We start from the raw sequence: 22,230 nt of genomic DNA, 5'->3' as shown, positions 1-22,230 counted from the left end.
TAACTTGTTGTATTGCAAATAGCAACAGTAGTAATGGTTGTTGTGTGTTTTTTGTTTTTTTATTTTTATTTTAGTAATAGATTGAATGTTATAGTAATAGGATTTAATGTTACCAATGCTGGAATCTATGGAAATAGCTATTTTAATGTATTAGTAGCGCTAAGACAAAACCTGGAAAGAAATCCCAGGCAAAGGGATGACCCTATATTATAGAATGATTAACTCTCTTTCATCCCACTAATCAGGAATTTAAAATATGATCATGCAGCATCTGAGACAAAGGCGCACGCTAAGAGAGTTAACCTTGATAGTTTATTCTGCAAGCAGGTGTTCCATTTGGCCTCTGTATCACGCACTGCCCATGCGGATGCAGTGTACAAATGGCAAATATCCTTCAGACCCTGAGAAGAATAATAGCAAGAGAGAATCTGGGGTGGGTGAGAGAGGAAAAGTGCACCTTGAAGCCGGGGACGCCTTGCTGGCACTGCCTATCGCATTCACCACCACCACGTTTTTTCTCTCTCTTTTTCTGCAAATTGTTGGTTCTCGAGGGTCAGTAAGTAACAATGCCCCTAGTTCTATCTGGTATGCAAAAGTTGCCCGACTGTTAATTCTCTATTAGCCAAAGGTATAACCATGAGCACTCTAAAAGCATCTGTTGTACAAATCTTAGTGATCTTTCAAAATCAATATATCAGAATACATTATAGTTGAAGATCTCTTTCAAGGCAGTGAGAGATTAACACAGAACGGGGCTCTCCGGGATTTATTTCCAGGTTGCAGAAAGCTGGGCTGCAGACCAAACACGTGTTTGTTCTTTTTAGGTTAACAGTATTTCTTGTCATGATACTGTGTTTGCCTTGTTTCCTTTCTCACACTTACAGTATTGTCAATTGAGGCCTTGATTGAGTTATAATGATTGTATTATTAATATAATTAGTGTTTTATAGCATGGTAGAAGTTGTCGGTATCTCCAACGACGATCTCAATGTACTGCGTCCCCTTCTAAAGGGCACCGATCCTGCCGCCCGCGTTTCGGTGACAACAGAGCAGCAGCATCTCATTGAAACTCTCGGGCATCTTATTGCGACACAGGCCGTCGACCGTCGTGAGCCGTCTCTCCCCATAGATATCACTATCTTAAGTGGCCATAGGCAACTGCTGGGTGCACTGACGCAGTGCAAAAAGAAAAAGAGGGAGAGACCAGACAGAAAGGTGCTGGAACGGCTGTTTACGAGCTTGCAACCAAAAACGACTATCCAGCAAGGGATCGATAATCTTGCGGAATTAGTAAGAGAAGGACGTTACAGAGTACTCAGCATCTCTGGGGAAGAGCCAGGAACCATATATTTACCAGTCAAACGTGTGGACTTGGACTGGTATCTACAGAATTCGGACGAGCTGGCAGCAAGTTTGCTAACCTCAGGAACAGCCCTGACAGTACGGTCTCTCGCTTCCCCAATATTGAAATGGATGTCACAACAACACTGGTTAAGAATACCTAAATGAAGTAAAACTCCTCTACAAAATGCTGTAACAGTGTTCACGGATGCCGGCCGGAAATCGTGCACAGCGGCTGCAACATGGCATGAGAACTGTCAGTGGAAGCATAAGATTCTACAAGCGCAGCCCGGGGATTCCCTTCAAACTTTGGAACTCCCAGCCGTAGTATGGGCATTTATGAACTGGTCACAAAAATCTATTAAGGTAGTTTCAGACTCCTTATACGTTGTAGGCCTGGTAGAAAGGATAGAGGATGCTAGAATAAGAGAGATTAACAAGGCTTGCGTTGGCTATTGCTTATTATAATTATGCTTTTACTGCTTTGCATAGTGTGTCTGGTTGTATTATGAAGGGCATTGACAAAGCCACACAGAAAGCTATGCTCGTACAAAAAGAAAAAGGGGGAATTGTTGGGGAATGGCTGCAAGAGCAGGGCGGCCATGAGAATATGTACGAGCATAGCTGGTGCAGCGGCACAGAGTGCGTAGCCATGAGAAAATACTAGGAGTTAGATAGGAGTCACAACGTCCTTGGGGCAGCATGTAAACAGCGGGCCCACATCTGCAGCTGTGCTCTGTGGATGTGGGGGAGGCTGACAAGTAAACTGGCTTAGCAGCACAGGGGTGAATGCTGACTGAGCATTGGTTAAGGCTGAGCAGCCCACCAAGCAGTCAATGTTGTGCACCAATAGTAAGAGAATACATGTTTATTGGAAACCTATATAAACCCTATGTGTGCAATAATAAAGGGAAGCTTGATCATTCATATTGAGTACTGTCGTGCTTCCCTGCTTGAGAACAATCTAATTAGGACACTATCTATGGCAATCTAGAGCACCCAAAACCCTATGGTTTTGCAGCACAGGAAAGTGGAGTGCTGTAACATAGTCAAGGTAATCTGTACTTCCATTCCTATTCACACACCGCATTGAACTCTACTGCTGTACTCCTTACGCCAGTTTGTGTAAGATTCAGAGACCAGCAGCATCTGTCAGCTGATCCTCACCTTAAGGAAAGAAGCACAAAGCTGTCATGGGAGGCCTAAGGGACAGTGGAGGAAAGAAAAGGAAAAAGGAGGTAGCAGCTGTCATGGTGGTGAAAGTTTCCTGCAGGTACAAACTCCATTTCTTCTCTTTCAGCACAGCACCCTCTAGCGCCATTCCCAAACTCTGTAAGCGATTTACATTTCCTTGGGATGAGACCCGATACGCCAAAGGTTACAATACGTGGGAGGACGACTTCAGTTCAGCCTGACTGTAGACCATTCTACGTTCATTTAGAAGGCATGAATAAATGGTCTCTATACAGGTCTCCGTTAGTATTAAGAATGAATGGCTGGATTGGGAATACCCTGTAGTTACATGTGAACAGGCAGCTGGGATCTGCTCTGACTTGAACAGGTGGTTCCAGAATCACAGAACAGAAGGGGTTGGAAGGGACCAATGGGGACCATCAGGTCCAACCCCTGCAAATGCCAGGTCTGCAAGCTCTCACCAGAGAACTGGGACAATGCTTCCCTAGGAGGCAAGCTCGTCTCCTCTGAGCAGCCCCAGCCTGCAGAAGGTTCAGCATCCTTGCTGAATCCAAAGGCTTGTTTTCAAGCCCTGGATAATTTCTATGGCCGATTTGTGACCGTGTCAACTGTTTGGAATTGAGAACTGTATTTAGAGAGCAGAGTGCTCACAAAGGAACAACAGTCATCCGAAATTTGGGAAAAAACTCATTAACTGCAGTGTGGTGTCAGTGAGTAGGCATTCTTTATTTATGACATCAGATGCACGAGGGGCTATTTCCACCCTAACCACACACATTGAACGAAAGACCTTCAGCTTATGTACATCACTTGTGTTACGTATGAGAAGATTCCCTGGTCAGTACATGCATATTCAATATTCCCCCATAATCATTAACAGAGTGCCCCACATCCTTGCACATGTTCAGTGATTTTGAGTGGGGATCTCAAGTCCCTGTGGGATGAAGTAAGCGGCCTTCCTCTTCATGACCGCAAATTGCCCTCCTCCTGTTGCTTTCCAGGTTGGCAGTATCGGAGCGCTGTACAGGAGAGGGCCCCACACTGACTGAGATAACAGTGATGTACGGGGTCATGGAGTACAAAAAGGATGTTTTCCTCATCATCAGCCCCGGTGTGCTTTGCTTAGCATTAGCTGGCTTTGTGAATGCAAATATCACTCAGTTAAGCATGTTTAACATCAGTCCGAGCGTATTTTGCTTAGTATTAGCTAGTTTAGTGATACCACGACCAGAAAGGTCATGGAACAGTGGAGCAGAGTTGGGGTTTCCAGAAGCACCATCCCGGAGAGGTGTGAAGAAACCAGCAGGAAGTCTGGAGACGTTTCATTGTGACATTCTCCTCCTTTCTACATGCTTAAGCACTGATTATTTTATTGGCCGCAGAGCTACACTATAGGCGCGCGACGTGCGCGCTCCCGCCCGCCTGGGAGGCAGCAGCACCAAGCGCGCTCCCGCTCCCTCCCTCCCGCCCGTCCCTGCCCTTCCGGCGCTGCGCGCGCACCCCGCCCCGCTTCCGGCAGCGGCCGCGTTGCAGCGTCATCCTGAGGGGCCGGTTTGAATGAGAGCCCGAGTGGAGGGGGCCGCGCCCGAGTCGCCGCCGCCGCCCGCCCGCCCGCCGCTCCCCTCCAGTAACGCCGCTGCCGCCTCCGTTCCGCGTCCTCCGCCATGCCGCTCTTCTCAGGTGAGGCGGGCCGGGTGGTACTGAGGGGGGCTGGGAGCTGCGGGCGGAAGCAAGCAAGCAAGCTAGCAAGCTCTGCGCTCCTCTCCGAGCCGCCGGGTACCGCGATGGAGCGGTCCGCCCGGCTGATGGCAGCGGCGGGCGGCCGTCCTGAGGCACGTGGGGAAGGCCCGTGCCTGGTGGGGCTCCCGGGCGTCGTTCAGCTGGGCTCCTTGTGGGCTTCTCCCAGATCGGCGTGTTGTGCGATCCTGCGCTCCGTTCGTTCGTCCTTACTGCCCGTCGCACGCGTTGCCGAAATCTGCAGTCTTACCCTTTCGGGAAGATTTTAAGTTGTGGCTTCCCGTGTTTTGTGATGAAACAAACCCAGAAATGCTGGAGTAGATTTACTTCAAGCAGAAGTGCAGGTGGGACATAAGGAGAGGGCTGCTCCACTCAGGGTCTGCTAACTGGTTAGCACGCACATGGGTTGTTACTTGCTGTGTTTTGCAGGCTTTCAGCACAATTTCAGCTTTTATGCACATGTGAGATCAACTGATGTGAAGCCATCAAACAAGTGTTCCCTAAAAGCGCACTGTTGTGTGCCTCCCTGCCCTGTGCAAGTTAGCCTTGCAGGATGCAGGTAGCATGCCCCTGTGTCTGTGTGCTGGACGTTTCGCTGGTGACACAGGCTGTACTCACTGGTGTGCAGCAACAGAACCAGGGAATGGGCACAGACTGCAGCACAGGGAGCTCCCTCACGCTTCTTCACTGTGATGGTGGCAGAGCACTGGAACAGGTTGTCCAGAGGGGCAGCAGAGCCTCCTTCTCTGGAGGCTTTCAAGACCCACCTGGATGCTTTCCTATGCACCCTGCTGTGGGAAACCTGCTTTAGCTGGGGGTTGGTCTGAACTATCTCCAGAGGTCCTTTCTAACCCTTACGATTCTGTGACCGTGCTCCTACTAGCACGACCAAACACCATGTGACTGCTTGGTTCCAGGCCTGCACCCGTACTGGGAACAGAGCTCCAGGAGCTGTGTTTGCATGCAGGTATGGTAGGTGCTGCCAAAAATAAGGAAGGCGGCAGTGTAGGTCAGATTGCCAAATTATTGAGTTGTTGGGTTGGAAAGGACTTTGGGGATCATCAACTCCAACTCCCCTGCTAACGTGGCACTGTTAGGTTAGTGTTGTGCTAAAGGAAGCAGGAGGTGTGCTGTTCTGTGGGGCTTGTGTCAACACATGCTTACCACCTTGCGTCCACCAGTGTGGATAGTAATGTTTAGAGCCAAAACTATGGCTTTTAAAACTTGTTTGCTGCTGAAGGAGAATGAAAAACTTACCTGAATGCATGTCCCAATTTCCTACAGAAATTTGTTTGCAATGGACAGCACCATGAGATTGGAGGAGTTCACTTTATGTCTGCTTCGTTGTGAAGACTTACCGAAAGAATTTCGGATTCTCTCCTGTGCACTTACTGTGCGTAGAAGTTCTCAGTACACGTGTTGCCTACAATAGGATCTCCTTTATGCTTTGTAAGGGTGTCCTCTAATGTCAAGGGTGTCAAACTGTTCTGAGTCTAAAACTTGTAATATTGGTTCCATCTTGGTAATTATGTTTTTTCGTTTTAGGAAATAATGTAGTTTCAAAATACTTTTGTTTGCAGTTAATGTGAAATGGGGTAAAGAGAAATTTGATGGTGTGGAGCTGAACACGGATGAGCCTCCAATGGTCTTCAAGGCTCAGCTGTTTGCCCTGACCGGAGTTCAGCCTGCTCGACAGAAAGTCATGCTTAAAGGAGGAACCCTGAAGGTAGAAATATCTTTTTTTCCTGCATTATTTCTGATTTAATTATGCTGTGACATAATTAACAACATCCATATTTGAGTGCTTCTCTAGAATTAAACTCTCTCTACTTCTCAGAAACAATCTGTGTGATTTGTTGCCTGCTGCTGGAAATTTATGCTGAAAGTTTGTTGCTAAATGACTGGGAGGTGTACTGCAATTTTGAATCACTTTTTCGCTGATTTTCACAAAACTCTGCTGTGCTTGTTCAGTTGTTCCTTTTGAATGTTCCTAGTCTGGATGCAACTTTTTGCTTTTTAGCTGAAGAAAAGTTTGTCTGGTGCTTTGCTGGAGGGTTACCTCCATGTTGTGCAACGTGGACAGCTTTCCTAGCAAATTGGTTTACATCTGAACACCTTATTGAGAAGGTGACTTGGTTGCTTTTTATTTTTCTTAGACAAGGCTAATGATATGTAAATCCATCTTAATTGGGTATTTTGGATGAAATACAGTTGTATATTTAGAAATATGTGATAAATATTAATGAGTCTGCTCGCTTGTCTTTTGGTGGAAAGTAAATAACCTCTCTTTTATTTCACTTCACATACAGGATGATGACTGGGGGAACATAAAAATAAAAAATGTAAGTTCTAAGCAATACCTACGTTTTACTGCCTCGAGATTTATATATTTATCCATTTTGGCCTTTAAAGAAGAACATAAAGCTTTTGTGAGCTCTGTCTGAGTGGGTAGTTCCTTTTTTAAAACCAGGCCTTGGTGGAAAATAGTTGTAGACTTGTTGCACCCGAGCGCTCTTAGTGGCTCCTCCCTGGCTGCTCCTTGTGCTGGGGATGCTGAAGTAGCCACTCTGCCTGCTGCCTTTCTCATCAGCATTCTGAAATTTGTTCTCCTGTACTAGATGGCTGTTGTCAAAGCAAAGCCCTGGGTTGTGCTTATTGGCACTTTTGAATTTGCTCAATGAGGAAATGAGAAGTAAACATTTTGTATTTCTTACCTGCATAATGCCGAAACAGGCATTTTTTTGTGTGTGTTTTCAATCGTTTTCATTTCTGTAGGTATCTTGTAACATCTCTCTGTTGAGCAGGTTGAGTCAGTTAGTGTGATTCTTACCCTTGTCATTAGTTCCTGAGCACCTGTTAGAGCCTGTAGCAATATGTTGCAGCTACAGTAGCAGAATTGCTCAGCAAAAAGTCCAGTATATCACCAGTCTCCTCCTTTTCTGCGTACTCTCATGCTTACAGCTGCCTTTATCATTTAGTCATGATTTATTTATGCTTTCAGAGCAGTTTCTTGCACTTCAGCCCATCCTTTTCCTTAAGGTGTTCTTATTTGTAGCCTTCAGATAGCCATTTTTTCCCTTTTAATAGACCTTACCCGGTATAGATGTTTTCCTGTTGAACACTGACAAATTCCTTTTCCTTGTAGCAGTCCCGGAGGCATGGTAATATGATTTCTTTTTTATCCCCTGAATTTGTCCTCCTGCCTAAGCTGACTTTTTGATGAGTTTAACATCCTTGGAACGTGCCAGGCCAAAGGGTGTTACTTCCTGTCCTGCTTGCTTTTCAGGTGGAGAAAAATTTCTGTACTCAGTGCTGTAGTCCCAATTTTGGCCAGCATCTGTCTGACGTGTTTCCCCTGATTCTTGGCTGAAAGGGAGGATCATTTTTTGTTTTGAGAATTCTGATTGTGAGGTCTCCTGGGCTTTTTTTGATTGAGAATCTCAAGTGTTGCAACTGTTCTCCTATTGGAAGTCAGCTGCTCGGTTATCCTTGGTTCCAAGGTTCTTTCTGAAAATTAAGGGGAAGGGGAATATTTTCACTGGGGTCTTCAAGATGCATAATCCCCAGTGTTTATCAGGAAGGGAGCTTTTTTGAACACTTCACACTTAGGTTACTCTGTGATTGTTAAATGCAGTTTTGATTGGAATCTCAAGCTGTCAGCTACTGGCAAGAAGTGAGTTCTGTAACTCTTTTCTGTAAGAGAAAGATCTATCTTATGTCTGGGGAAATACCTTTAGTATGTTAAGGGCTTCACGTTCTGTTGCTTTTAAGGAAATAACTGAGCTTAAACATTCATTGCTGTTTTTATTGTGTTCCAAGGGAATGACCTTATTAATGATGGGCTCTGCAGATGCGCTCCCGGAAGAGCCCATTGCTCGGCCCGTCTTTGTGGAGGACATGACAGAGGAGCAGCTGGCTTCTGCTGTAAGCATGTTACCAGCTTCAATTCCTTTGTAAACTTTTGAATAGCAGCAAGTGCTTAAAAGCTCAAGTACTAGTTTTTAAGTTGCTTAAAGGTGTGTTTTGAATCTGTGGTTCTTCTGTTTAGCATTTATATCATCTCAAACGTGAAATTTATATGGATGACCAAGTTAAAGTATGGGATGTACTTTAAAAGTCCAATCTCTAATGCTGTCTTTAAGCAGGCAGTTGAGTAAATGTACTAAAAAGAGCATTGCTGGTGCTCTTAGAAATGTTTTGTACTACCCTTGTACTGCTGTCCTGAGCTGTACCTGAGTAAGAGATGTGCAAAGGTCTTTCCTGCCTTCATAGAATAGAATCATAGAATTGCTCAGGTTGGAAAAGACCTTAGAGATCGTCGAGTCCAACCTAGCCATACTACCCTAACTAACAACACTCTGCTAAATCACTGCCCTGAGCAAAGGGACATGATATGCCTTCATACTTCTGAAGGGAAACCAGAGGTGGTTTGTGTTCTTGTTTGTTCTCGTTAAAAGCATTATGTTACGTAAGCTTGTCTTTCTAAAATTAAAGTAGGTTTGACATTATTGGATTGGGATTGGATTATATATTTTCCTGGGAATAACGGAATCATTAAGCTGCATGCTTTCCCCTGACAGCTACTCAAATATGCAGGATATCTGCAAAACAGTGAAACCAAAAAAGAGCTGTTTTGTTGTGATTTATGGTGGTTACTAAAACTGGTTAGTGCAATTATTACTTGGCCTTCACATTTGCCAGCAGTTGTGTAAAAAGAGCAGATGGACAGTCTGTCACAGAATTCCCGAGAAGAATTTAAGTAATGCTTTTGTCTCTGGCTGTGAGCTTTATCCTGTTCAGAACTGTGCTGAAAACTGTTTGTAATTAAAACCCCAGTGTTACTTACAAGTGAACTCATGTGGAAATTTCACGGAAATAGAATTTTAAGGTCAAAACTTGGATTGAATCATAATTGAACTTTCTAACTGACTGCCTGCTTGAAGAATATGCTCGATAAATTAAACGTGCAGAGCAAAAAAGACGCAAAGTGTTCTTGGATGTCCTCTGAAAGCAATGAATTGTGAAATAGACTCGTACAGTCAGAAAATGGCTCTGGAAAACTCAACCAAGTAGTCTGATGGAACATTCTAGGTTTTACTCTTCTCTGATGGTTCCTTTTCTTGCAAGCTTATGTGCAATTGCAGCCTTTCTGAAAGAAAGGCTTCCACGGCTCTCTAGTCAAGCACCCTTGTGCATTTTTTGGTAGATGGAGTTACCATGTGGATTGACAAACCTTGGCAACACTTGCTACATGAATGCTACGGTTCAGTGTATCCGCTCAGTGCCAGAAGTGAAAGAGGCCCTTAAAAGGTAGGACTCAGTATAAAAATACATGACTAGAATGTTTTCTTTAGCTTATGAAATAGCATGCATTTTGTGGAACAGTCTTTTAATACTATGGATTACTGCAACGCTCTTTAAATCTGGTAAGGATTAATAGGATGATTAATTAAAGTCTGTACTATGGCTTTGCTAGTCTAAACTTTTAAAAAAGATTTAAACCAAGTATTTGTTGGAAATAGCTTTTAATGGAGAGAATGAGTTTTGCTTAACTAAAAGGAAGGCTTGTTTAGAATGCTTCAGCAGGCCTGCTGAACTCTGAACCTTCTTTGTGTTATTTGTATGAAAGAATTGTATGTGACTCTTCTTCCTCTGAAGAATGTCTTTTTTTTTTAAATTTGATGGCTTTATAGCATAATATGCTTTCAACTGTGAGATTGTGAAGTTATTATTCATCTTTTGGTACTTGGAGATAAAACAGCAGGGTTTTTTGGGAAAGCCATGGGTGTTACAGAAAGGAATTGGAGTTTCAGCGATGGGTAGGGAATGGAAGCCATGTCCATCAGAATCTGTTTCATTAGTTCTGATTGTAGAATATCTGTGATTCTGGATTAAAATATTGAAATGACCAAACTTCTTTTTGTGAGGAATCTAGTAGAAACTTCTTGAATATTGTAAAGATCAGAGGAATAGAAGAGTGTGTGGCAACATGAGCCTGAATTTGTCCTCCAGATGAATTACTGTGAAAGAACCGTTAGCATGGGGTTTTCCACTGGAGAGCTGGCCTCTGCTTGGCCTCCTCTGCTTGGTGATGGCGTGGGAGGGTATATGGCAGTGGGAGAGAGGTGGATGGTCTTGAATGGGGAAACTTTACTGTATGGCTTTGTTTCAGCAGTTCAGTTGATCTCTGCAAGGGTATTCCCTCCCATTTTTGAGGAGTGACAGGAGGCAGGTCTCCTGTTCATCACTTGAAGTCCGATCTGAGATTGCATAAGAATGCATGAGGCCTTCCTTTGGCTCGAAGGTTTATGTTCTTTGAGGAAGGCCTATGTTCTCCATGCAGGTGGTAAAATTAAGAAATCTTTCAAAGGGGAGTGCTAAGTTCTCATAATGTGGGTGGGCTCCCCCACATTTCCAGTGTGGGAAATGCTTCTGTCTGCTCCAAAATGCATCACCTCTCTCTGTTTTTCTTCTGCTATGAAGGTAGGAATGACTCTGTCATTTTATCTCCTGTCCGTGAATGTGTTTTTTTTCCATGCATCTAAAGCAGCTGTGGCATACGTTTCAGAAATAGGGTAGCTTCTACTCAAATATTTTCTTGGTTTCTTTAAAACAGGATTGCATCTTTGAGGAAAATGAATTAGGGAGGCAGCATTTGTGTGTTCTCAAGGTTGCCAGTTTTTCTGTGCTTCCATGTGCTCGCAGAATAACCAAGACTTTGATATGAGTCTTTTCTTCAGTTACTTTGGTTTTAATGATTGACTTTTTTTGATACCTTTCTTTAAATTTAGTTGCCAACTTGAGTGCTCTTCATGATTTGAGTGTAAACCATACAAATTCTTCTCTTTTAGGTATGGTGGTGCCTTAAGAGCTTCAGGAGAAATGGCCTCTGCTCAGTACATTACTGCAGGTTGGTGTTTAGAGAAAACACAGGCTTTTAGGCTAGAGTGTGATTTCCTGTTAAATGGAGGTGAAAATTGCAGTTAGAGCTCAGCGTGTATTTCTTTAGTGCATACACCTTAGGAATTTCCGATCTGCTAGCATTGGAGAACTCATTTTGCTTGGTTAATGTCTTTAAAAGCTGCAAAGCATACATCACTGCATGTTACGTAGCCGCACACTAGGAAAAATATACTCAGTGTTAGCTAGGCTTAGATAACAAGTGTTCATGTCATACTGTGTTGCACGTAGGCAAATAGATTGGAGCTCTCTAAGGCAGACTCCATCCATCTGCTGTTTGGATCATTTTGCATAGGAATATTTTCATGAGCAGTTCTTGGATTCACTTGATGGCAGGCTAACGCAGCACCCATAGCATATGTATTTTATTTATTATTTTTTAAATGCTTTATTGTCTGAGCTTTACTGTTTGGGTGGTAGCTGATGCTTAGTGGTCTTAATGGCCTTAGTGGCTGCTGGTCTTAGCCTTTACTCTGAAGAACCCTACTGACATAAAGTAATGTCTTAAAAAGGAAATTAATCTTTGTCATGTTGATCTGGGTGCTCACAGTTTGGGAGCTCACCGTGGCCCCTTATCTCCAAGCTCTAACTAGAATTCTAGTTAGACCCCTTAGACTTGAACAAGGGTACTACTTGTCCACTCTTTCTTTTTTTACTCTATTTCATTGCCCCACTATGATGCTGGGCCAGGACACTGGGATTTCTACCAGTCCATTTAAGGAAAAACAAAACAATATAAGGAAGGAAAGGTCAAGTTTGTGGGTATGCCTGCTGATCGAATTGTGGGGTGGTAAGTTCAATGGTTACTCTATACAACCATGCCTGCCCCTCCCTTTCCGCTGCCTTTACTTTGTGTCCCTTATTTTCTTTTTAAGGTGACAGCTCTGCTTTTTAGGAGTCGTAATGGTTAAAGATCTGAGTTATTTCTTAGTTAACTGTCTGGTGCTCAGTTGGTCAAGAACTCCTGCATGACACGTAGGGCATTTTTTAAATTACTGTGTCATCTCAGTTGATCCTCTCTCCAACATCAGTGAACACATTCTTTAAAGAGGGGCAAAAATTGACCTTGGTTCCATATAATCTTGCCTATATTCACCAGTTCAAAATTCTATTCAGTAGTGTCTCCGCTTGTGAGTTAGTGACTGTGAGACCATTGCCTACTTCATGGGATGGTTGTGAGGGTTAACAGATGTCTCTGAAGTGATTTGTCAATGTGAACTGCTATAACATGGTTTATTAAGGCGTTCATGAGAGCGTGTCCAGAGCCAAAAAGAAAGCCATACATATTGTCATGCAATCATATCAGTCACTGAATTGCACATAGTCGCTGGACTGTCTGCACACATGTATCCACGTACTTCTTTTCATGGGTATTAAATCAAGCATGAGTGCTTTCTAGATATTTTAGCTGGAAAAAAAAGATTTATTTTTTCTTTCCAAGTAGTTGGTGGAACTTGAGCTGCTTTGGAGCATAGATTGTGAATGCCTTCTGGTCTCTCTAGGTGTTGTCTCACTGTGGAAACATTGTTCCTTAGATGTGTCTTAAATGCAATCCGAACTACTCAAGAGTGTTCTTCTTTTCTTCTTTTAGCAGCCAGGAGAGTCAAAACATGATGCGTCAAACTCTGAGTTGTCATCTGTACCTTTGCAAAGTCACGTTGACAAATGAGATTTTAGGTGCACCTGTTGTGCCACCTGGACAATTTGGCCCTGTTTGGGAAAGGCCAAGTTGGGCACTGTTAACTGATCAGTCTTTAAATATTGCTGTCGTTTTACTATTCTTTTTAAACCTCCTGATATGTTATAAATGTTTTTCCACTTCTCAAAACGTTCACTTTTTTTTCAAGCTCTTAGAGACTTGTTTGATTCCATGGATAAAACTTCCTCCAGTATCCCACCTATCATTCTCCTGCAGTTTTTACATATGGCCTTCCCACAGTTTGCAGAGAAAGGTGATCAAGGACAATACCTCCAACAGGTAAAGAGTGATTATTAACTCACTCCTTGAAAGTTCTGTATTATCTTGAAAGTCTTAACACAATGCATAAATGTTTTCCTTCTTCTGTGAAAATAATGTAACCCAGTACATTCTGTCTTTTCCATTGTGTAGAAAAGTGAAATGTAATTTCAAGTCCTATTTCCTATTGAAAGGATACGGAGATAAATTGTTAGAGAATTGTTACATTTGGTTTTACAATGTGAGGATGGATGATTGTAATGCTGTTCTTTAAATCATTCTGCTGTTAGTCCTATTTCATGTTCTGTTCCTGTCCTAGGATGCTAATGAGTGCTGGGTGCAGATGATGAGGGTATTACAGCAGAAGCTGGAAGGCATAGAAGGTGATACAGTGATGGAGGTAATTGTGGTCTCACTCTGACTGGAGTTAGAATTTATAATATTGTACTTAAACTTCACATAATTTTTAAAATCATCTGTTCACTGAGTTCTTTAACACGTGTCTGTAGTCCAGTAAGTGAAATTGCTTTCTGGTGACTGATCAGGGTAGTGCTGTCTATTTTGCAAGCTGTGCTGTAGTGTATTTTTTGGAGTACTTTTCATTTGGATCTTTTAGGGAGTGTTTTGGACCAGGGTGGATGTGAGTATTTGGCAGTTGGCCACGGTAGCCTATGAATCTAGCATACAAGAACCAAAAACTGATGAAAGAACATCTTTGTGTCTGAAAAAAAACAAACCAACAACATTCTTCTTAGGTAAACAATTGCTGTTCTAAACAGAAGAGAACTAACAACCTGATAAGAAATAATTTATATGATAAAATCTTGGGAAGAAAGTGACTCTTTTCTTCCTCTGCAAATGGTTTTCTGGAGAACCTTGGCGGTAAAAAAAAAATGATAGACTACTCTAAAATTTAAAGACAGATTTAACTTGTGATGTGGCACATTTTGATTGAAATCTTGCTTGCTGATATGCCTTGAGGTGGCCTTAACAGCAGTGGTGCTATAAATGCATTTCTTCTAAAAAGTTTTACACTGCATACGGGGATGGGCTAGGAAAAATGCATCTGAAGAAAGGTGAAGGAACAGGCTTCAAGGAATTGAAATAAATGGGGTTATTAAGTAGACTGTTTTTACATGCTATTTAAAGTTATGTCATGAGAGGATTTGTTTTACAGACAGACTCTGGAACTACAGCAACAGCTTCTAAAAAGAAGAGTTTAATTGATCAGTTCTTCAGCATTGAATTTGAAACTGCGTATCCTATAGACTAAGGCAAGGCATGTGGGGTGTTAATGATTTTGTGCTTCTTTAATTGAGTGCAGGGAGGATGAAAAGCATCATCTAAAGAAGCATGGAAAATAGAGACTTGTTGGGGAATAAAGGGAATGATGTATTGCAGGAGTACTCAGCAATTAAAGTGAAGTTTGCATATACTGTGAGAAGGAGATGAAGGAAAATAATGGAAATTTGCAGGAAAAAAACCCCACTGAATTTAAATACCAGATTTCCTTTCCAGAAAAGACTTCCAGTTATCTGCTGTGAGGCTTCTGAGATGTTTTATCCAAGTAAAAGTAGTTACCTTCCTAAAATAGCCTTTTTTTTCCCCCTGAGCGTTGCAGATAATCTTGGTGTACTAAATGTGGACGAATGATGAGATGGATTTCTCAAGAAATAAATTAGATACTTATCGAACAATATGTAAGAAATGTATTCAGCTCCCAGCTTTCTAGTAGCTTTTTTACAGTGAAAACAAAAAGGAGATGACCAGGTGGGGGTTATGTGACCTGCCAAGCAATTGCTCTTTCCTTTTTTCCATCACAAAATCATCAAACTGACCTTGCCTGAAAGGTTTCTATTGTGGGCTTTGCTCTTTTGAAATGAGGAAGAATCCCGTAAGCCGAGGTGTTGTATCTCATAGCTTGGTAGTAATGAAGAATCATAGAATGGCGTGGGTTGAAAAGGACCACAATGATCACCTCGTTTCAACCCCCTGCTATGTGCAGGGTCGCCAACCAGCAGACCAGGCTGCCCAGAGCCACATCCAGCCTGGCCTTGAATGCCTCCAGGGATGGGGCATCCACAGCCTCCTTGGGCAACCTGTTCCAGTGTGTCACCACCCTCTGTTGAAAAACTTCCTCCTAATATCCAACCTAAACCTCCCTTGTGTCAGTTTTAAACCATTGCCCTTTGTCTTACTGCTATCCATTCTTGTAAACAACCATTCCTCCTCCTGTGTATACACTCCCTTCAAGTATTGGAAGGAGTAAAGAAGTTGAAGAGTAGACCTCATATTTTGAGTCATACATCTTTCTCCTTACGCTGTGATGTCTTTTATTCCTCAACTATTTGAGAGAAGCAGAATGAGTAGTTAAGAGGAATGCTGGATAGGCCAACAATAGGAGAAGGAGACCTGTTTGGAAAGTTGGGTTGCAAGCCTCCTGAGTGTTACTATGGCAGCATTTGTAGAATGAGTACATTCCAAGCAGTCAGAAAAGTATCTTGTTAGAAGAAAGTGGATTAAAAAAATAATAATATCACAACAACTTGGATGGATTGATTAGAAGAATGTGTGGAAAGTAATGAAGAAATAAACTTCATTTCAACAAGGAGGGCAGTTTTCCCTAGTGCAGCTCCTTCGCTAGTTCAGCTCCTTGGTGCACAATGGTTTTCCTTAATTTTATGAAGCATGAAATGTACAGAAGCTGAAGAAGAAGAGGTAACTAAAGGAAAGGAGAATCAGCTTCAGCTCAGCTGCTTTATTAATCAAGAAGTGAAATATCTGTTTACAGGACTAAAACTGGTAAGTCATTACAATTTTTCTTTAATTGAAATTCCAAATGATTTGGGTTTTGTGGTGGTGGTTTTGTTTTTATTTATTTATTTTTTTAATTTACCGTTGACTTGGAATTCTGCTGTCCAAACTTCAGTAAGTTCCAAGATTTTTTTTGGGGCGTGTTGTAGATGGAAATGAAAATGAATTATGTGTTAATATGAAGCAGACTTCAGCAGAGCTGTTTGTTTTTTTTGTTTTTTTTTTTTTTAACCCTGCTGTGGTCTTCCTCAAACAGGTATCCATATGCAAACCAACACGTAGTTTTAACAGGAGATATTTTTCATCTGTCTTGCATTACAGACTGAATAGAATCATAGAGTTGCTCAGGCTGGAAAAACCTTAAAGGTCATTGAGTCCAACCACGACCTAACCATACTACCCTAATTTTAACAGCCCGCCCCTAAATCATGTCCCTGAGCACTGCATCCAAATGATTTTAAAATAAAGCAAGCTGTAAATAGTTCTCCAAAAGTCAGTTCTTAGTTAGGCTGCTATTTTGATTGCTGTGTTTGAAGGGAAAGCAGCAGGTAAGGGAAAAATGAATCTTAATCCCTTGAATGTGCAAACATTGTGCTCACTGCTTTTACAGAGCGTTTCTGTAAGACTAGGAGTGAAAGCAGTGATTTGGTTTGTGCAGGATTAGATCAGCTTGTATGGTTCTCAAACAGTCTCTATATCTGCTTTACCTTTTTGCAGAATTTGGAAGGAAAAATAAGATAAAATAGTTTAATGCTCACAGAGTATGAAAATTAAAAAAAAAAAGAAAGAAACCTCGCTTTCAGGCCAAAAAAGGTCAGCTAAAATTCTGATGCTGGATTGCCTGTGGCAGCAAAGAGTCCCAGTGCTAACAGCCAGGTCACTTCTTCCCTGACTTGGGAAAGGTCCCCAGAAGTGGATCTTTGCCGCCCATCTCCTTATACACAACTCTGCCCACTTCAGACCAGCAGCTGAGAAACGTGCAAATATTTGTGCCACAGGAAACTCGAAATTTGTGTTCCAGGCATGACACGGCACAGCACATTCGTAACCAAACCCAGATTCTTCAGTTCTAAACTGCGGTTTTCTTGTAGAGTAATACATTCTGCAGAGAGAAACAGAGCCTTGTGAGGTCTCATGAATGGTGGATGTGGAACTGGACAAATGGATGGCCGTGGTGGTTGTGCCAAGAGATTTCAAAATGCCTTATGACTTAATGGCCAACAGCAGTGGAATGGATCAAGAAGAATGTTCAGTTTGTTTATCCATGCTGTGCTTGAAGCTCAGTGCTTTATGACGGATGTGTCTGTTGTGCTTTTTTGAACAGCGTCTTCAAGAGGAAATCACCAAACTCTCTCCGACTTTGCAGAGAAATGCACTCTATATCAAATCTGTGAGTGGTGTTTCTGTTGCTCTGATTTTTTTTTTTCTTTAACTGCTGCCAGTTTTCTATCCTAAAACACAAACTTATTGCTGCATGCGATTCATGTTTATAAAGCACCTCAATATCCACTACTGAGAAATTTAAGTTCAGTTGTAGATTATTTCTTTGAGTACGGTGCTATATAGAACTGCAAGAGGGGAGGCCTTTTATTCCTCTATGTACAAAAACGTTCCTGCAATACCCTGTAAGTTAGGATGAAGGTGTTTAAGGTATAAATGATCTGTGGATATACCTGAATTAATAGCATCTTCTAAACTTCTTTTTTAGTCTAAAATTAGTCGCTTGCCAGCGTACCTGACCATTCAGATGGTTAGATTTTTTTACAAAGAGAAAGAGTCTGTGAATGCCAAAGTTCTTAAGGTAAGCTTTCTGTATATTAAAGCTTAGTTCTTCTTTATGCTTTTCATTATGGGTAGATGAATAATGCTTGCAGGTCATTTACTAAATTGTTTTCTTTAAATTTACTTTTTAAAAATATTAATAGTAGAATTTCATTGCTTGAGTATGAAGCAGCTTTGTTCCCTGTTACCACAGAATACCAGAATCATTAAAGTTGGGAAGACCATTAAGATCATCTAGTCTAAATATCAGCCCATCCCCACCATACCCATTGACCACATCCCTCAGTGTCACATCCACACAGTTCTGGAATGCCTCCAGGGACAGTGACTGCACCACCTCCCTGGGCAGCCTGTGCCACTGCATCACCACTCTTTCTGAGAAGAAATTTCTCCTGATATCCAGCCTGAACCACCCCTGGCACAACTGGAGGCCATTCCCTCTTCTCCTGTCAGTGTTACCTAGGAGAAGAGACCAAGCCCGCACCGCGCCACAACCTCCCTTCAGGGAGTTGTAGAGAGCAATAAGGTCTCCCCTGAGCCACCTCTTCCCCAGACTTAAACAATCCCAGCTCCCTCAGCTGTTCCTTGTAAGACTTGTGAGGGTCTGTTGCACAGCTTTGCTGCCCTTCTCTGAACACACTGCAGGCCCTCGATGTCTTTCTTGTAGTGAAGGACCTAATGGTGCTGCATGGCAAACTGTGCTACCAAAATAGGCTGGAGGGGGGAAGTAAGGGATGATATTATATACATTGCTGTATGCACTTCAGCAGATGAAGTTGTCATAATACATCGAGTCTCATTTAGTTGGATTTGGTGACTTAGGGAGAATGCTTCCATGTAGAGTACCAAATTGTGCATATTTTCCTTATGCTGTTTTCCTTATGCTGTTTACTTCCTAGGATGTGAAATTTCCTCTTATGCTGGATGTGTACGAGCTGTGTACGCCAGATCTTCAGGAAAAAATGGTTTCCTACCGATCAAAATTCAAAGATCTTGAAGACAAAAAAGTAAATCAACAGCCAAAGAATGTGAGTTTTGTGGCAGTTTCATGAACAGTTTGATTAATGCAGCATACACCTGAAATACTTTCAAACAAATCTTGATTATTGATACTATGGGCTGCAGCATTACATGCTTATTCTAGAGTCTCCTAATCTAATGAGATTCTTTGCTCGTATTCACTGAAGGATCTCCCCACAAGCCCTTTGTGTTCCCGTCAGAGTTGCATGTTAGTAAATTGCACCAAGTTACTGCTGGTATAGAAAGGTCTTTACTTTCACGTGTTCAAATACTTGAGCATAGCACCTTGTCACTGTTGTTGATGTTCACTGAGCAAATCGACGAATCAGTTGTTTGCAGTCAGTGTTCCAAGTGTTCTGCTGGAAGCAGTGAGTTGAATTGCTTCTCCTTTTAACGTGCTTTTTTTGGAGATCAGAAGCAGGGCGCAGAGCTGTACAGCTGCTGCCTGCCCCCTGCCCAGTGCCTGCAGAGAGCTGTACGGGACGTTCTGCTCGTCTCGTGAGTCGTGTTTAGAACATACTTAGCAGTGAGCTAAAAGGCTGTGCTCTGAATGCTTAGTAAAGTTTCATTTCCTATCCTGTCTTACATATTCTAAAACTGACTTCCTTTTTTTGTTTTCCTTTGATGAAGGAAAAAAAAGTGAACTAAAACTGTAGTGTGTTCTGCTTGTCTTTTCCCATTTTAATTCTTGGCAGTTCCATGTAAATATGTGAATAAGGCTTGCACCCCTTTTTACACATTCAGGAGTGAAAAGAGCTGTTCTAAAGCACTGTGTGTTGGCACTTGGTCTGCCTGGGATTTTCTCATAACCACTTCTTCTGCCAGCAAGTCCCTGGCAAGGAATGGAACCTTCAGTTGCAGAGTGCCTTTGGTAGCCATGGTCAGGGCAGTGTGTGCTACGATGGTTCCACAGAATTGTAGCAGTTGGAAGAGACCTCTGGGAGTCTTCAAGTCTAACCCTCTGCTAAAGCAGTTCCCTGCAGCAGGTTGCTTTGGAAACTGGTGCTACCTAGATGAGGTTTTTGGAGGTCCAGCTAGAAGTAATTGCAGTAGAATCTGTTTCAGATTGGAATAAAAAAACTTTAGTTGTAGACACACATTTAATCAAGTGCACAGTTGGTCTTTGGTGAGATTGTGCCAAAGCTTTTTCAAGATGTGTCCTCATTAATTCAGCTCGTTCTGTTTTCCAGTTGAATAAAAGTGATGGTGCACAGAAAGAAGTTAAATATGAGCCCTTTTCTTTTCCTGATGGTGAGTGTGGGGAAATGTATCTGGTTTGAAGTTATTTTCTATTTACTCATGCTTAAGTGGATCAGACAGAAGGAATACTTGAGAACCCTCCTTTCAGTGCATTTGGATATTCACCTTCAGAAAGTGATGGAAATATAAGGAATTGAAAGTTTAGGCAAGTTAAAACCTAATTGTCATATGTCTGACAAATTAATATATGAAAAATATCTGCATTTGCAGATTTTGCATACATTTGCATGGAACGTGCACTCATTTGTGTGTTCCCCTATCAGTGGGGGGGGAAAGGTGGAACTGAAGCAAAAACTGGGAAGAGGACTTTCAAAACCCACCCTGAGTGCAGAGAGCAGCTGATGTTGAAGGAAGTGTTGGCTGAACCTGTCTGACAGTACCGTGTTTGCTGACCACCTACCACCTGCTGGATGATGCAGGCTTTGCTGTGTGTGCGCACCTCATCCATCTGCACAGTGAGGTCACAACATAGCCTGTGGCCTGGCTGAAAGCTGCTGCTTTACTCATTTAGAACTGTGCTGCAACGAAGGTTTTACACAGCTACAGTGCTTCAGTGTGGTGAACTTGTCTTTGTTCTTAAAAATAATAAGATTGGTCCTTTAAGAAAAGCTTAAGCAATTTTTTTTTTTCTTCCTTTCAGATATTGGTTCTAATAACTGTGGCTATTACGACCTGCAGGCAGTACTAACGCATCAGGGCAGATCAAGTTCCTCTGGGCATTACGTGTCCTGGGTTAAAAGGAAACAAGGTGAAAAGAAAGTAAAATGGTGCTGGGAAAGGAGGGAGCTGATGGACTGTCAGCTCTCTTCATGGTGCTGCCCTTCTGTTACAAGCAATCTCTGTGTTTTTCTTACAGATGAGTGGATTAAGTTTGATGATGACAAAGTCAGCATTGTTACACCTGAAGACATTCTGAGGTTATCTGGGGGAGGAGACTGGCATATAGCCTACGTTCTACTCTACGGGCCACGCAGAATTGAAGTAATTGAAGACGAAGCTGAACAGTAGCCTCCGGTTCTGATCGTTCTGCCTAGGTGTGAAATAAATGTTGATTACTGATCACTTCTTTAACCCCAGAGCTTTAGCAGGTGGATACATAATTTGTTCAGACCTTTTCGTTTGAAGAGGGACGTTGTTTAAAAACTGATCCATGTACCAATTAGTCACTACGAGACTGGGCTGCCCACGGTGGTAGTGACAATACTTAAAATAGCTTTAATGTCTTGCAGAAGATAATTTTTTTTTTTTAAACAAGCCTCTTTTCCCCCATTCCTCTCTAATGTCATCAAGTATTTATTACACACCTACTCTCACATTTGTTACTCTTGCATGGTTCGTACCACAGTGCAGTGGCTGTCCATCCTCTGCCTCCTGCAGTGCTGCTGTCGGGCAGGTAGAAGACAAACTGTCTTCTCCTTGCGTAACTCAGTGCTGCTGCCCATAGCCAACAGCCGTGGCTACAATCAAGGGTTCTGCCCAGCCTGACCTGCTGATCAGTCTGCGCTGTTGCTGGCATTTCATGACTTTACAATAAATTGTGATCAACACTGTGTCTCCATTAAAAAAAGAAATTGGTGGCTTGATAGCGTAGTTAGTATGTGTCTCTTTTTACTCCTTGGGCCATCACTGATGACTGTCTTACAGCAGGCACTGAGGAAAGGCACTTCATTTTTAAGCTGTAGAGGGGCATGGGTCAGTGCTCAGGCTTCTGTTTAGCATCTTCCCCCAAGGGACAGAGCACTGCTGATGGCATTGATGACAAAGTTTGGCAGGAGTAAAAGAAATCCGCACTTCACTGTGCACAGAGTGACACAAGACAGATCAGAGAAGGATGGCATCCAGATTAAGGGCAGCTCAATGCCAGCCTCATGCCTTGAACACAAGCACTGATATTACAGTTCATGCTGCAGGAATTGGTAATAATTCACCAAGCACAGCTGCTTCATTCACCATCTGTTAGGGCCTTCCTTAGCCCCAGCTTTCCCAGTGTCGAGGCCATGGTACCTCAGCTACAGAACACCAGGGGAAATAACAGGTGTTAAAAGATGCTCCAATTCAAATGGCCATTGGAGATCCTTCCCTGATGGTCGTGATGCCACCACAACAGGCCCCAGCCAAAGCTCTAGCGGGCTACAACATAACAAAACACTTGATCTTTTTCAACA

General features: G+C 42.5%; 1 protein-coding gene across 3 annotated transcripts; it reads left to right on the top strand.

Annotated features, from left to right (window-relative positions):
• The first annotated feature begins 4,021 nt into the window (after window positions 1-4,021).
• On the top strand, window positions 4,022-21,648 carry USP14 (ubiquitin specific peptidase 14). Of its 3 annotated transcripts, none has more exons than XM_010708813.2 (16): window positions 4,022-4,215; window positions 5,853-5,998; window positions 6,582-6,614; window positions 8,092-8,196; window positions 9,479-9,582; window positions 11,124-11,182; window positions 13,080-13,210; window positions 13,509-13,589; window positions 14,367-14,446; window positions 15,877-15,991; window positions 17,328-17,393; window positions 17,712-17,804; window positions 18,685-18,813; window positions 19,996-20,056; window positions 20,706-20,813; window positions 20,922-21,648. In XM_010708813.2, exons 1-16 carry the CDS (start codon window positions 4,200-4,202, stop codon window positions 21,071-21,073), a joined length of 1,479 nt encoding a protein of 492 aa, XP_010707115.1. In that variant the 5' UTR covers window positions 4,022-4,199; the 3' UTR covers window positions 21,074-21,648. The 3 variants fall into 3 exon arrangements, with proteins under 3 accessions (XP_010707115.1, XP_010707116.1, XP_085076979.1); XM_010708814.4 differs by lacking the exon at window positions 4,022-4,215 and adding an exon at window positions 5,557-5,665; XM_085220853.1 differs by lacking the exon at window positions 4,022-4,215 and adding an exon at window positions 5,700-5,721.
• The last annotated feature ends 582 nt before the right edge of the window (window positions 21,649-22,230 follow it).

The sequence above is a fragment of the Meleagris gallopavo genome, chromosome 3 (assembly GCF_905368555.1).
Source record: "Meleagris gallopavo chromosome 3, MGAL_WU_HG_1.1, whole genome shotgun sequence".
Lineage (NCBI taxonomy): Eukaryota > Metazoa > Chordata > Aves > Galliformes > Phasianidae > Meleagris > Meleagris gallopavo.
Note: the sequence above shows the minus strand (reverse complement) of the source record. Positions and strands in the feature narration are given on the sequence as shown.

Coding starts and splice junctions, on each gene's coding strand:
- USP14 (XM_010708813.2), top strand. Junction 17,394..17,711: donor ATGCACTCTATATCAAATCT/GTGAGTGGTGTT, acceptor CTTCTTTTTTAG/TCTAAAATTAGTCGCTTGCC. Junction 20,057..20,705: donor GCCCTTTTCTTTTCCTGATG/GTGAGTGTGGGG, acceptor TCTTCCTTTCAG/ATATTGGTTCTAATAACTGT.